The sequence below is a fragment of the Pagrus major genome, chromosome 1 (assembly GCF_040436345.1).
Source record: "Pagrus major chromosome 1, Pma_NU_1.0".
Classification (NCBI taxonomy): domain Eukaryota; kingdom Metazoa; phylum Chordata; class Actinopteri; order Spariformes; family Sparidae; genus Pagrus; species Pagrus major.
In genome coordinates, this window is record NC_133215.1 from 1,633,575 (window position 1) to 1,649,045 (window position 15,471).

Here is a 15,471-nt window from a genome sequence, read left to right on the forward strand (position 1 = left end):
ATGAGTGGATAGAGCTGCTGCTACGTGCAGACGGACCTCCATTACAAAATCTCCCTGTAGAGTCGAAGAGCCAAAGACTTTCTGTCAACACTTCATTATCTCACATCATCTGTCAGAATAAACATTTGACTTTCTCATTCACGTGTCTCTCCTGATTGAAATAACGTCTTTTCACGTCACTTTACATTACAGACATCACAGCAGACGAGCTGCATGGAGACACCTGATGTTTAAATCATCTCCAGCTGCTTCAGTTGTTCAGCAGAACGCTGCAACTCTGTTTTACTGTGAAGGTCCAGAAATGTTCTGTGGACTACGAGACTTCACCTGACTTTATATCATCAGGAGGAGATGATGGCTTTGTTATTGTACAATAAATAAAAAACATGACTGATACTGAAATGTATTAAAGACACACATCAAGTTTCAGTCATATATGTTTTCTTCACACAATGAAAAAGAGTTTTTACTCTCATGTAACGATGCATGCTGGGAAGTCTGCTAATGATCTGCAGATCAGGCCCCTCCCCTCCCTTACATGAACATCACTGCACTGCATATTTCATGTGATTGGTGCAAACAACTGACTTGATTCTGCAACATAAAAGAATAACGAGCGCTCAGAAGTTGAACATAAACTAAATCTGGGTGTCTGACTGTCTTCATGGATGTGACTGTAGGTTAATGTGGCAAACAGAGGCAGGGAAGGATAATCTGGTGCATGCAGCCATGTCACTGTGTTGAACTGTTGATCATGGACATGAAGGTTTGATTTATACATTGAAATCAACAGAAACACGAGAAAGAACAGGATGTTAGAAATACTGACGTCAGTAGAGTGAATCCCCCGAACACAACCCTGCTGTGTAGTTACAGTCAGATGTTATTAAACTTTAATCTCCTGCATTAAAGTTCTGCCGGGTGTGTAACTTTGCTGCTGAATGCTAAATCCACCATCAGAAGCATCCTTTAAGGTGAAATATGTAAGTTTGAGTTCAAAACATTAAAAGAAATATTAAAATGGTCAACAGAATGTGAAGAAGTTTTGACCTCATGTGTTTTTTTGTTGAAGAGATATCTACTGACGTTAGCTGCTAACCAGCTAGCCACGGGCCTGAAAACCTCTCTCTCACACCCCTGGAAGTCCGGCTAACTGCACAGCTAACCGAGCTAACAAGCTAACATAAGCTACAGACATGGGTGTATACAAAATATACAGCTGGCAACAGGTAGCAGTGACTCTGGCATCATGCTGCCCCCTATTTGTTGGGAGGAGACTAATTCTTACGTATTGCACCTTTAAAAGCACAGTAATGTGTCAAATGTGGGTTGTCAACCCGACTTCATGTCATTAAACCACCAACAACTACGTTAAATATTAAGAAAGATCAGGATCATGGTGTTAGTGACAGTATTGGGTCTGGAGAAGGAGTCGTTCTGTCCTGTGAGCAGGTGGATGGAGAAACATTGTGAAGTGGTTCTGGATGCTGGAGGACCGAGTGTCGACCGCTTCTGTCATTCATTAACCTCCTTGTTGTGAAAAAGCTTCGACACGTCAGCGCAGCCTCCGTGTCCGTGTGTCCTTCTTATCAGGCAGCCGCCGGCGTTCCCACCTTCAGATGTCTGGTAGTGATGTTTTTCTTTTTCTTTTTCAGAAACAGCACCTGACGCCTTCCCACCGACACGAACACAACGTGTCACTGCAGCCAACGGTACCAGCTCCTGTGAGTCAGTGGTGATCATAGAAAACATGATGACAGTCACATTTATTCACTCAGGGACAAAATATTATTTAGTTCAGGATACTGAGTCCTCAAGACTTTATTTATTCATCAGTGATTCTTCCTCCCTGTCATGAACTCGATCTGCTGACGACAGCCACTGAATGTGACTGAAAGCTCTGACAGGATGCCAGTAAGACGACCTTGAGTCAACAACTGTTTTTGTCAAACTGTCCAAAGTCAAGAATGAAGCTCAACATGTCTTCATGAGCTTTGAAGACATTTATCAACAGATTTTTGCTCTCACCACATTGTGTATGAACAACACGCCATCGTCTGCATCTATTCATTTCATTCATTGTTCCACTGTGCTGTCGTGTTGCTATGGATACAGAAGTAAAGGATTTGATTGGCTACTTCTTCCACCGCTGTGATGAAGTCAGTCTGAGCTTCAGTCTGAAGGAGCTGAACACTGGATACATGAAAACAGCTCCTCCTGGTGGCTGATAGCAGCACTGCAGCTTTCTGGGCACAAAAACACCTCAACAACAAACAGGTGCGGAAAGTCCTCCTCAATAATCAGCTTCATTAGAGCACTGATCAGCTGATGATCAGGACATTAATAGAAGCTGCTGATCAATGAATCCATAGAGAAGAAGAAGAGCAGCAGAAACATACTGAACTCATGAGATAACTGCTCCACATGAACACATCACATATATTCTGACTACTGTGACTTTATCACCACACGACTCCATGAGCGCTGCACTGAAGGCTGCGATACCTTCAGGGGCTGTTGGTCAGTGTTGTGTGCAGTCTGATGACGGCTCAGTTTATTGCGATTTAAAGACTGAAAATACTCTTTAATCCTGACGCTCACTACTGATCATGTGCAGTTGTGTTGGTATTATCAATATTATAGCTTATTAATCATTCTGGTATTGATGAGCAGCGGATGTGTCCACGTCTTAATGGTCAGAGTTAGTGCTTCTTCATGTCTGTCAGAGGTTTTGTGCTGAGTGGTCGAAGAAGGCAGGAACAAATATTCACTAATGGAATGTAACTAATTACATCTACTCAGTACTTTACTGAGATTATTGTACTTTACTTGAGTATTTCCTCTTTCTGATGCTTAATACTTCCACTCCTCTACATTTTGGAGGCAAATATTGTACTTTTGATAACTTTAGTTACTAGTTACTCTACAGATTACATGCTGCATCACCGCTCATCACTGGATGCTGTAATCGCTGCCAAAGGTGCTTCATCTAAGTACTGAGTATTTCCTGCCTGAATGGAAGTGTTTTATTTTGAAAGGGAGTTTTTTCTCGAGTGATAACCAGAACTTGACAAATGGCCGGAGAGCTCCTGTTAGTCTTTATAATGTAGATGTCAGACCAAGACTGATACCTCCAAGGCATACAGGTTCACACACACACACACACACACACACACACACACACACACACACACACACACACACACACACACACACACACACACACACACACACACACGAATAAACTACACAAAACAGTATTAATGATGTGAATGTGATGTTGTAGGCAAAAGCAACAGTAAGCAAAGCAGCAGCGCAGTTACAGCGTGAGCCAGAGTCACAACTCCCCCTCATTGCTGGAGTCAACGCACGGATAAGTAGAGTTAGTTATGGACTTTGATTTTATACTTGTTTTAAAGTCAGGTTTTATAGTTTTTACATTTTCTGGTCTGCACTTCTTACCGGTGTTGTGTATGACGACCACTTGTGATAAGAACAGGGACACTGGAGACAGGAGCAGAGACTGTGGGCGGCGGATAGACAGTATTTTGGCTGCCAAAATGTCACGAGTGCTTTGCAGGAACGAAGTGTGAGTCTCATGTTCATGGAAAGAAGGCGAGAAGATGGACAAGAGGAGTCGATCATGTTTGAATAGATCTGCTCTGTTATAGACAGTGGAGAGATTGTCCTCGTTGTTGGAGGAACGTTTCAGTGTCCACAGTCACAGGCTCTGCTGTATGAAGTCATGTTCAGCTCCCTGAACACCTGCATCACTACCTGGTCACCAATAATACAGTGTGGTGAGGTGACTGCAGGCTGATCTCACTGTCAGTCAGTTCAACACATCAGTGTCTGTTAACACTGAAGTCGTGAACATGTTGTTTTATTGAGAGCGTTTTATTCTGCAGGCTGTTAGAATCAGAGCAGGAAGTAGAAATCATGTCTCTGCCTCAGGGGACGGGTTGGACTCTGATACTGGACCTGTTGTTGGGACTTTGACACTGAAATGATTTTATGAAGCCTGTTTATTGTTTTTATTGAGGTCTCTATTAGACAAACATGTCTGAAGGTCAGCTGATGGCTTTGAATGTGAAGTTATTAACGATAATAATATTTTTATACACAGAACAGTTTGTCTCTCAAAGTTTCCAGCGCTGGAAAGTGACAAGAACATTTGGTCAAGTTCAGTTTAGAGGAACTTGTGTTTAATAATACAAATGATGAGTCGTACATGATAATACAGAATATAACCAGCTGATCACCTTCCTCCTCCTCCTCCTCCTCCTCCTCTTCCTCTTCCTCCTCCTCCTCCTCCTCCTCCTGCTCCCCCTCCTCCTCTTCCTCTTCCTCCTCCTCTTGCTCTTCCTCCTCCTCCTCCTCCTGCTCCTCCTCCTCTTCTTCCTCCTCTTCCTCCTCCTCCTCTTGCTCTTCCTCCTCCTCCTGCTCCTCCTCTTCCTCTTCCTCCTCCTCCTCTTGCTCTTCCTCCTCCTCCTCCTCCTCCTCTTCCTCTTCCTCCTCCTCCTCCTCCTGCTCCCCTCCTCCTCTTCCTCTTCTTCCTCCTCCTCTTGCTCTTCCTCCTCCTCCTCCTCCTCCTCTTCTTCCTCCTCTTCCTCCTCCTCCTCTTGCTCTTCCTCCTCCTCCTCCACCTCCTCTTCTTCCTCCTCTTGCTCCTCCTCCTCCTCCTCTTCTTCCTCCTCTTCCTCCTCCTCCTCCTCCTCCTCCTCTTCTTCCTCCTCTTCTTCCTCCTCTTCCTCCTCCTCCTCCTCCTCTTCTTCCTCCTCCTCCTCCTCCTCCTCCTCCTCCTCCTCCTCCTCTTCTTCCTCCTCTTCCTCCTCCTCCTCCTCCTCCTCTTCTTCCTCCTCTTCCTCCTCCTCTTCCTCCTCCTCCTCCTCCTCCTCTTCTTCCTCCTCCTCTTCCTCCTCCTCCTCCTCCTCCTCCTCCTCTTCTTCCTCCTCTTCCTCCTCCTCCTCCTCCTCCTCCTCCTCTTCTTCCTCCTCTTCCTCCTCCTCTTCCTCCTCCTCCTCCTCCTCCTCCTCCTCCTCCTCCTCCTCTTCTTCCTCCTCTTCCTCCTCCTCCTCTTCCTCCTCCTCCTCCTTCTCCTCTTCCTCCTCCTCCTCTTCCTGCTCCTCCTCCTCCTCCTCCTGCTCCCCCTCCTCGAGACGTCGGGGGTTAAAGGTATCATTTGATACCTTTTGCTCATAAAAGAATAAAAGCTGAACTTTGTCCTGTGCAGCAGCTTCACACTGGTTTATAGTGTTTGAATGCTGCTGGGAGGAGTTTGTATTGAAGGCGCTGGTCACACTGAGATCAGTCTAATCCTCTTTTTCTACACACACCTGATCAGGACACAAGTGAGCTGCTGGACTGACGGACACTCGTGGAAATAAGTCGAGTGAGTGAAACTCTGCTTTTCTGTTGGTGGAAATGTTCCTGTGTGACATCATCATTTATTTGAGGTTTGACAGACTGTGTCAGATAGTTTGAAGGTGTCCTTTAATGCAGTCATCAGTTCAAACACAAGTTTAATGAGTGAACTTCCTCCTCTGAAGGTCAGAGACGTCTGTGTGAGCAGGAAGAGAGAAGCTGATGAGTGTAAAAGTTCTGTTGTAGATCATGTTTGAGTTCAGATGAATGTTTGATTTGAATGATGACAGTGTGATGAAGGCAGGGCCGGACTGATCCTCTGGCACACCGCCCATTTTCCCAGTGGGCCGACAGAGCTCGGGCCGATATCATTTTAATTTGACAGATATGAATATGTTGCTAACAATCTAAAGTTTTATGTCCTCAAAGTTGAGTCAGTGTTTCTCCGTGGTATCGAACACGTATCGATCGTCAGTATTTTTCAAGGTATTGCATCAAAGTCCAAAGTGTCAGTGTGGTGACAACACCAGCCTGACGTTAAACTGGTGTGCTGGCCTGCAGTGCATCTCTCTAGTCTGCCTGTGTGTCGCTGTGAGCTGCTTCCACGGCTGTTTTGTGACTTTGTGCTGACGACAGTGAGAGTGAAACACTGAATAGTATTTATGAGGCCTACGTTTGATTATCGCCGACGGACAACAGCTGCACATAACTCGCACATCATTTTAAAACAAGACAACGTTCATCAAGTTCTCAGAACAGTCGAGGTTTAGTTCCAACTCTGCATTAATGCAACATGGAAGCACGTTGACTATTGATCACATATTGAATGTAACTGTTGATTAGTTTGGGACACTGTGCAGCATTGATGCATCTGTCAGTAGATAATAACCACCAAGTGTTTAGTATTGAACTGTTCTGAGACATGAAGCTGCAGCCAAACCAAAAATGCTCTTCAGACTCCAGTTTGTTGATTCATAGAATAACCTGGTCAGAGTATGAAGATTTATTTAGTCAACAATATTTTATTTCTCTGTATGAAATCTGTTCAGTTCAACATGTCACACGTGTAATGAAATATAATCGTCCATCTGTTTATCGTATTGATGAATGTTTTACTGGACATTCACTGACACAGACTGTCGTCCAATCACAGTAGAGATGCAGAGTCCTCCATACCAGCAGGCTCAGCCCCTTCTGTCCTCTCACTTCTTCAGCCAAAGTGTCTCTCAGCAGCTTCCTGAGTAAATGTGAAGAAGCACTCTGAGTGGTGATGTGAGAAACTTCTGTGAGTTCAGCTCCAGATCTTCACTCTCATTCTGTCTGTCAGTGGATTTTACAGAGATCAGAGTTTCTCCTCCTGCAGACATTTATGTGTTTACTGAGCAGCTCTGTAGTGACTGTAGATGACTGAGGACATCTAGTGGACTGACTGCAGAACTACACCAGCTGCTCTGTGATTGGCTTCCTGGCTGCAGCTTCCACTCAATTGATTCTTCCTGATGGATCAATAAGAAGCTTCTTCTCTCTCAGTTCAGGATTCTGCTGACCATTATCTTCATTATCAACTTAGTTTCATCCGTTTTTCTAACAATCCATCAGCTGTTTAGACTCGACTATTAATAAGTCTGACATCCAGCAGCACAAAGGTTTAAATTATAAAGACAGTGAAGAAGTCTGAAGCTCATGTTTGTTATTTTTGCAGGAAAAATGAGTGTAAATCATTCAAACTGCTGTCCTGTAATGATCTGTCAATCAGCTGATCAATGAATGGACTGACAGTCTGAGCTCTGCTCCAGTGTTTCCTACAGATGAAGGTAGAAAGTCTCTGTGACTTGATGTGGACGTGAATTCAGCAGCTTCTGCTGAGCTGAAATATTCATTTTGGCTTGTTGAAGCGTCTTAACTGCTCTTTGTGGTCTCTGTGGTCAGAAACAAAATGTTGAGCTGGTTTTACTTTAAACTTCATTCTGAACTGTCAGATTTGTGTTTTTATCATTTGGTGTCAGAAAGCTTCATTAGTTTCCTCCAGTCAGACTCTGTATGTTTGTCATGTGACTGAGAGGAATGCTGATAAATCATGTTGCTGTGTTTGTGTGAAGGTGTGGGCTCTGCTATGAATCAGTGTGAGGAGACAGAGGAGGGAGGCCCTCCCTCTAAAACCACTCTGTGTGGGCAACATGACAGCCAGACCAAAGCTCAGAGGTGAGATGAGGATCTCTAACTGTCCATGACTCTTCTCCATGTCACAGCTCAGCACTCAAATCACTCCACCATCATGATTCACACTCAAAGCTCTGTGTGTGTTGTGTTGAAGCCAGTTTTCATCCTGTTTGATAATATTAACATATTTATATTGAAGTCTGACTTAAACATCAACATGGCTGATTTAAGCTTGTTAGGATATATTGGTATGGACATACATGTTAGTAAAAGTATAAAACTGTAACATTAATAAAAAGCTTCATTTCTGCAGCACATTGTGCATCATAACATGAACATGAAAAAACTGAATTTAAACCAGTTAAAATATTTAAATGCACTGAGAAAGAAGAAGAAAGTCATGTATAAGAAAATAAAATGATCATTATGTAACAATAACTTTTACTGACAAGTTTATTTTTCAACTGCAATGATCTTAAAGTTCACCATTTAACTGAAGTCTCTTTTTTATACTAACAGACTGTAAAGTTGTGGTTGAAGGTTTGAGAGGTGCTTGGTTTGTCTGTCTGTTTCTATCAGGGTTCAGCAGCAGAGACCAGACTCTCCTGCACCCAGCAGAGTGTCCATGAAGAGTGACCGGTCCATGAATCAGCCTATTTTCTTCAAGGATGGAGACCACTCTGCTGAAGAAAGGTAAGAACTGAAACCAGGTGAGTTTGTGATTCAGCTCCTGAAAATAGTAAACATGGATATTCATTGGGTGTTTAAAGGAAAACTTCATTCAGAGACTCAGTAAGTCAACATAGTCCCAGCCAGCAGGAACGTTCCTGTAACATTTCATCATGTTCTCTACATGTTCTAACAATGTTATTGTTGGAGGAACGTTTCATTTGTAACATTCAGACAACGTTTTACTGATGTTCATCATTTCAAAGAAGTCTCCTGTAATGTTGTCCACCTCCTCTGATCTCATCATGTCACATTTTAAAAAGGGTTGTAGCTTCAAACTGAAGGAATGATCAGCAACATGACACGATTACTAGAACCAGTTTATCTGACTTATAATATGAACTTTGGTTATTGTCCCAAACTGGATCATCAAACTCTGATGGTTTTTCTGGACTTCTTCTCTTTAAATCAACTTTAGATTTTGATACATTTTAACATAAATTTGTGGTTGAAGTTTTGAGAGGTGCGTTGGTTTGTCTGTCTGTTTCTATCAGGGTTCAGCAGCAGAGACCAGACTCTCCTGCACCCAGCAGAGTGTCCATGAAGAGTGACCGGTCCATGAATCAGCCTATTTTCTTCAAGGATGGAGACCACTCTGCTGAAGAAAGGTAAGAATGTAAACCAGAAGAGTTTGTTGTTCTGCAGCTCTCCTTCTATCAAGCCCTGACAAAAAATGATCTGTCAGCTGGTCTCAACTTTCACACTCCACTGATTTAATGTTTTCTTCAAAGAGGAACATTTAGTATTGAAGATTTTCCAGAAATCAACTGTTAATACATGAAGCAAGTGATCAAATGAGAGCAAATGATTTTCCTCCAGATTTGACATCAATTGTTCAAATCATTTGTGGACTAAAGATGTTGATCTCTCTCTGGTTCCTCCTGGGACTCAGTACTCTGACTGGAGGAAGTGTGAATCAGTGCAGGTGGACCATGACAACATATTTTGTTGTTGCCCATAGATTCAGTCTGTTGGGAAGAAGTTGGATGGTTAATGTCCAGAGTCCTGGTCTTTAGTATTAATGTTTGATGGTTCATGCAAACTGCACTAGTGTAGCCTTTCATTGTGACCAGTTTCAGGAACAGCTGTGCAGTAATCATGCTGTTTAATCAGCGTCTGATATACCACAGCTGTCAGGTGGATAGATTGACAAAGGAGAAGAGCTCACTAACACAGTTTTAACCCATTTGTGCTCAAAATGTGAGAAACAATTATTTTGTGTTCACAGAAGAAGTCTTCAGTCTTTATTACTATATTACACCATGTTATAGGCAGGAACATAAATAACAGGGTAGACGACTAGAAACTCAACTAAAGGCTTCATCATTAAAACCAGAAAACTCTTTCACCCAATCCATCAAATGCCCCCAGAAGCAGACAGATGATGTAAAATGTGAAGCTGTTGATGGTTGAAATCATCGTACTTTATGTTCTCTCTGCAGAGTTCAGCAGGTTCTCAGTGGTCAGTCTGTCCAGCAGCATCCAACAGACCTGGACTCCATATTTAAGGTGTGTAAATGTCCAACAACAACTTTACTTCAGCTGCAAATGAAATGAAATGTCTCATTTTACATTTGAAGTTTTACTCTTTTGCAGCATCTTGAGGAGAACGTTGTCACCTTTGTGAAGAACGAGCTGAAGAAGTTCCAGAAGGTTCTGAGTCCAGATTACCCAGAATGCTCAGAGAGGCAGAGTGAGGATGAGGAGGTGTTGGACGGTGAGGAGGAGGAGCAGAGGAGGAGCAGCAGAGAGGCATTTCTGAAGATCACACTGAACTTCCTGAGGAGAATGAAGCAGGAGGAGCTGGCTGACTGTCTGCAGAGCAGTAAGAGGATTTTCCTCAATAAACTGTTTTTTTTCTTCACACTAACATCCACTCACTGATGTGTTGTGTTTCATTCAGGAACTGTTGCTGCAGTTTGTGGACGTCAGCTCAAATCTAACCTCCAGAAGAAGTTCCAGTGTGTGTTTGAGGGGATCGCTAAAGCAGGAAACCCAACCCTTCTGAATCAGATCTACACAGAGCTCTACATCACAGAGGGAGGGACTGCAGAGGTCAATGATGAACATGAGGTCAGACAGATTGAAGCAGCATCCAGGAAACCAGACAGACCAGAAACAACCATCAGACAAGAAGACATCTTTAAAGCCTCACCTGGAAGAGACGAACCAATCAGAAGAGCGATGACAAAGGGAGTGGCTGGCATCGGGAAAACAGTCTTAACACAGAAGTTCACTCTGGACTGGGCTGAAGACAAAGCCAACCAGGACATACAGTTCACATTTCCATTCACTTTCAGAGAGCTGAATGTGCTGAAGGAGAAAAAGTTCAGCTTGGTGGAGCTTGTTCATCACTTCTTCACTGAAACCAAAGAAATCTGCAGCTTTGAAGAGTTCCAGGTTGTGTTCATCTTTGACGGTCTGGATGAGTGTCGACTTCCTCTGGACTTCCACAACACTGAGATCCTGACTGATGTTACAGAGTCCACCTCAGTGGATGTGCTGCTGACAAACCTCATCAGGGGGAAACTGCTTCCCTCTGCTCGCCTCTGGATAACCACACGACCTGCAGCAGCCAATCAGATCCCTCCTTGGTGTGTTGACATGGTGACAGAGGTCAGAGGGTTCACTGACCCACAGAAGGAGGAGTACTTCAGGAAGAGATTCAGAGATGAGGAGCAGGCCAGCAGAATCATCTCCCACATCAAGACATCACGAAGCCTCCACATCATGTGCCACATCCCAGTCTTCTGCTGGATCACTGCTACAGTTCTGGAGGATGTGTTGAAGACCAGAGAGGGAGGAGCGCTGCCCAAGACCCTGACTGAGATGTACATCCACTTCCTGGTGGTTCAGTCCAAAGTGAAGAAGGTCAAGTATGATGGAGGAGCTGAGACAGATCCACACTTGACTCCAGAGAGCAGGAAGATGATTGAGTCTCTGGGAAAACTGGCTTTTGAGCAGCTGCAGAAAGGAAACCTGATCTTCTATGAATCAGACCTGACAGAGTGTGGCATCGATATCAGAGCAGCCTCAGTGTACTCAGGAGTGTTCACACAGATCTTTAAAGAGGAGAGAGGACTGTACCAGGACAAGGTCTTCTGCTTCGTCCATCTGAGTGTTCAGGAGTTTCTGGCTGCTCTTCATGTCCATCTGACGTTCATCAACTCTGGAGTCAATCTGCTGGCAGAAGGAAAACAAACCTCCCTGTGGTCTAAACTATTTAGAGACAAACCTGAACCAACACATCTCTACCAAAGTGCTCTGGACGAGGCCTTACAGAGTCCAAATGGACACCTGGACTTGTTCCTCCGCTTCCTCCTGGGTCTTTCACTGCAGACCAATCAGACTCTCCTACGAGGTCTGATGACACACACAGGAAGTATCTCACAGACCAATCAGGAAACAGTGAAGTACATCAAGAAGAAGATCAGTGAGAATCAGTCTCCAGAGAGAAGCATCAATCTGTTCCACTGTCTGAATGAACTGAATGATGGTTCTCTAGTGGAGGAGATCCAACAGCACCTGACATCAGGAAGTCTCTCCACAGATAAACTCTCTCCTGCTCAGTGGTCAGCTCTGGTCTTCATCTTACTGTCATCAGAAGATCTGGACGTGTTTGACCTGAAGAAATACTGTGCTTCAGAGGAGGCTCTTCTGAGGCTGCTGCCAGTGGTCAAAGCCTCCAACAAAGCTCTGTAAGTGAACAGATACTGTATCACACATGTAGGGTTTTTCTCCACTCATGAATCTCCTAATATCAAATATCAATCAAATAAGAGTCCAAAGATTTAGTCATCAAATTGATCAGTTGATCAGTTAAAAAACATGCATATTGTTCCTTTAGTTTGATTGTACCTCTACAGATTAATGCATCCATGAAATAGAAGAAAACTGTCTCTTTGTAGTTCATGTCAGGCTCAATCCCAGAGATATGAGTATAATCTAGGACATTTCATTAATTGTTGACAGTCACGTTTATACTCTTTTCAGTCTAGTCAAGTTTGAGTCGACTGAAAGTCTGAGCATGTTAGTCTTATTTTAGTCAGAATTATCCATGACTATTTTCGTCTAGTTTTAGTCGACGGAAATTGTACTTTAGTCTCTTTTTAGTAATGCAATTCTATTTAACCCAGTTAATATCGTACAAGTACCTAGTATAGAATAGACAAAACCAAAATTTTCTTTAAGTCATCCATTTCATAAGTCAAACAAGGTTATCTTATTATTATATTATTGTTACCTTATAGACTCAAGAATACATTCAATTCCAGACACAGAAGACCCTCTGAATTGAATTTACAACATATTTATTTTACTTACCAAACATGCAAGAAGTACACACACACACACACACACACAGACACACACAAGTTGTCAGGCCTGGACAAGGAAGGAGGACTCAGGAGCAGATTTTGAGCAATACAAGCAGGTTTTGATTAGAGATTTGACTTCTCCACTTAAGCTCTTAAACCAGGTGACAAACAAACGATATTATCTATAGGCTATGAAAACGGGAACAAGACTACAATAACTCGAGGCAAAAACGACCCCAAAGAAAAGGACTAATGAAACCAAAAATCACTCTAAACGAGGCGCAGAAAAAGTACAAAGAACTAAACTACTCTGGCACAAACGGCTATAAAACTTGTAACAAAAAATCACTCCAATCGGAGGAAAAGAAAAAAGGCTATAAACACAAACTACTCTAGCGACTATCTATAAAAACGAAGGAAACAGAAGAGGCACTCCACCGGAGGCAAACAACAGGCTATGAAATTATCTTGGACTATTCAGAAAAATAATTATCAAACAAAAAATCACTCATTTAAGAGGCAAAAGTCAAGTAATACAAACTCTTAATTCGTGGCTTGGATCTAGGCTGTGGACGAGGGCTGGGGTGACGAACACAAACACAAAGGGAGAACGCAGACTATAAGCACATGAGGGAAATGGGGAGCAGGTGGAAACAATCAGGGATCAGGTGAGACAATCAGACCAGTGACACATGAGGAAGGGCAAGTGACCTGAAACGAGAGGAGAGTTAGATTTCAAAATAAAACAGGAAGTTACAAGACAAAACCCCAAGACAAGACAAACCTCACCGCGGTGTGACACACGTATGTCTCAGTCGTTTTCAGCTCCAGTGGCTAACGTCTAAAGCTAAAGCTAACATTAAAATGTGACACATTAACCACAGCCTCATGAGCTGGCATGAACTTTCTAAAATAGAAAGTAACGTTAGGTTAATGTCTTGACTTACCTTCATTATGGAATGCCTTGAGATGTCTCTTAAGATTTGTGGTGTTTTTTCCTGCGATTTTGTGGCCGCATTTCTCCCCATCTTTTTCCACAACACATTTGGTTTTCTTTTCCACTTCTATGTAATGAAAGTGTGTCCAAATGTCGTTTCTTCTTTTTCTTCCAAAGACGAATCCCGGCCGGCCGGCCGGCCATCGGTCCCTTTCTTTTTGTCAGACTTAACTTTGTGTCTTGAGTTGTCGTTAACGTTAACCCACCGCAGCTGCATCTTCTAAATAATGCCGCGTGAGTGGGGATTGAGGAAGTGATGTCGCCTGCGTCTGAGCAGTGCGACCTGATGCAGCCCCTGAACTGAGACTCAGGAAACAGAAATATTGCAAAATAATAATACTTTGTCAACCACATTTAGTCCCGTTTTTTATTCGTCAACAATATTGCATTATATATTTGATTATAGTTTTCGTCACATGATAAAGGTTCATTGACAATGATATTTAGTCATAATTTTCATTGACGAAAGCAACACTATACTTGAGACTATAAAGACCCAGTCCATAGAAATGTGATGTGTTTTATATTGTATAAGACAGAAACAGTATCAGTGTTTGTCTTTGTCACTAACTCTCCTTCAGGCTGAGTGTCTGTAATCTGTCAGAGAGAAGCTGTGAAGCTCTGTCCTCAGTTCTCAGCTCCCAGTCCTCTAGTCTGAGAGAGCTGGACCTGAGTGACAACGACCTGCAGGATTCAGGAGTGAAGCCACTGTCTGTTGGACTGAAGAGTCCACACTGTAAACTGGAGACTCTCAGGTTAGGATTAAAAAAGACATGTACAGAGTGAACCATAACTGTTCCTTTATGTTGTCATTGGTCTTCCGTCATTTTACCAGTTCTCTTTTCAGACACTGCTCTGAAACTGAGTGTATCAAAATACAATTGGAAGTTAAATCAAACAGAGAGAAAAGTCTTCACATGTCCTCTACATTTCTTTTTCAGGCTGAGTGGCTGTAATCTGTCAGAGAGAAGCTGTGAAGCTCTGTCCTCAGTTCTCAGCTCCCAGTCCTCTAGTCTGAGAGAGCTGGACCTGAGTAACAACGACCTGCAGGATTCAGGAGTGAAGCCGCTGTCTGTTGGACTGAAGAGTCCACACTGTAAACTGGAGACTCTCAGGTTAGGATTCATACCCTATTTAAGAGATAACCCTTTGCACGTTGCTTTACGTACAGGTTAAAGTCTATTTTAACAGCTCTATTGTGAAGCAAAGCTCGAGGTGGGTTATCAACAATTTTAGATTGTGTTTCCACAATCTGCTCTTCAGGTAAACCGTAGAGGTTGTTGTATTTAGTGTCCTCGTACTTCCATTTCCAAACTACACAGAACCTCATTTACTAGCAGATCAGCGATATATGAAAAAATCAATAGAGTGATGCAGCCAACATGATGGATATGCTGATTGGAAGAATCCCTTCTCATTGGTCGTGATGATATATCTTTGTAGCTAACTTGTAGCTTGTTAGGAAAAGCTAACAATTTTCAACACATGGAAGAGCTTCATGATTAAACTGTGGGACATTTAATGATGTGTTTTATGTTGTAGAACAAAACGTGTAAATGTCTTCAGCCTGTGATAACCACACACTTTATTTCACACATTTAACTGAAAACACATTCAACAAACTCAGACTTTGAGTCGAGGGGAAAGGACATGCTAACATGCTGATTTCTTTGTTTTCGTACTATAAATTACACCACTCTATAGCTAGCACCATGGTGGAGGAAGAGCTTGTGCCAAACAAGAACTATCTTTAATGAAATATTGTGTTTTAATGGTGTAAATGGAGAAATTCATAAGCTATTTCAACAACAGGGCATTTTAAAATTGATGAATAATGTCACAATTTAGATTGTGGATCATGATTGGAATTAAATAGATTGTGATGTTATTTTTTAATTAAAGCAA

The 15,471-nt window shown here is 42.7% G+C and overlaps 1 protein-coding gene across 1 annotated transcript in view; it reads left to right on the plus strand.

Annotated features, from left to right (window-relative positions):
- LOC140996865 (uncharacterized) overlaps window positions 1-14,833 on the plus strand; it is a 28,562-nt gene extending 13,729 nt beyond the window's left edge. The window contains exons 8-9 of the mRNA XM_073467325.1: window positions 14,148-14,321; window positions 14,830-14,833. Of these exons, the coding sequence (XP_073323426.1) occupies window positions 14,148-14,321; window positions 14,830-14,833 (178 nt within the window). The remainder of the gene's footprint in view (window positions 1-14,147; window positions 14,322-14,829) is intronic.
- Window positions 14,834-15,471: the final 638 nt, after the last annotated feature.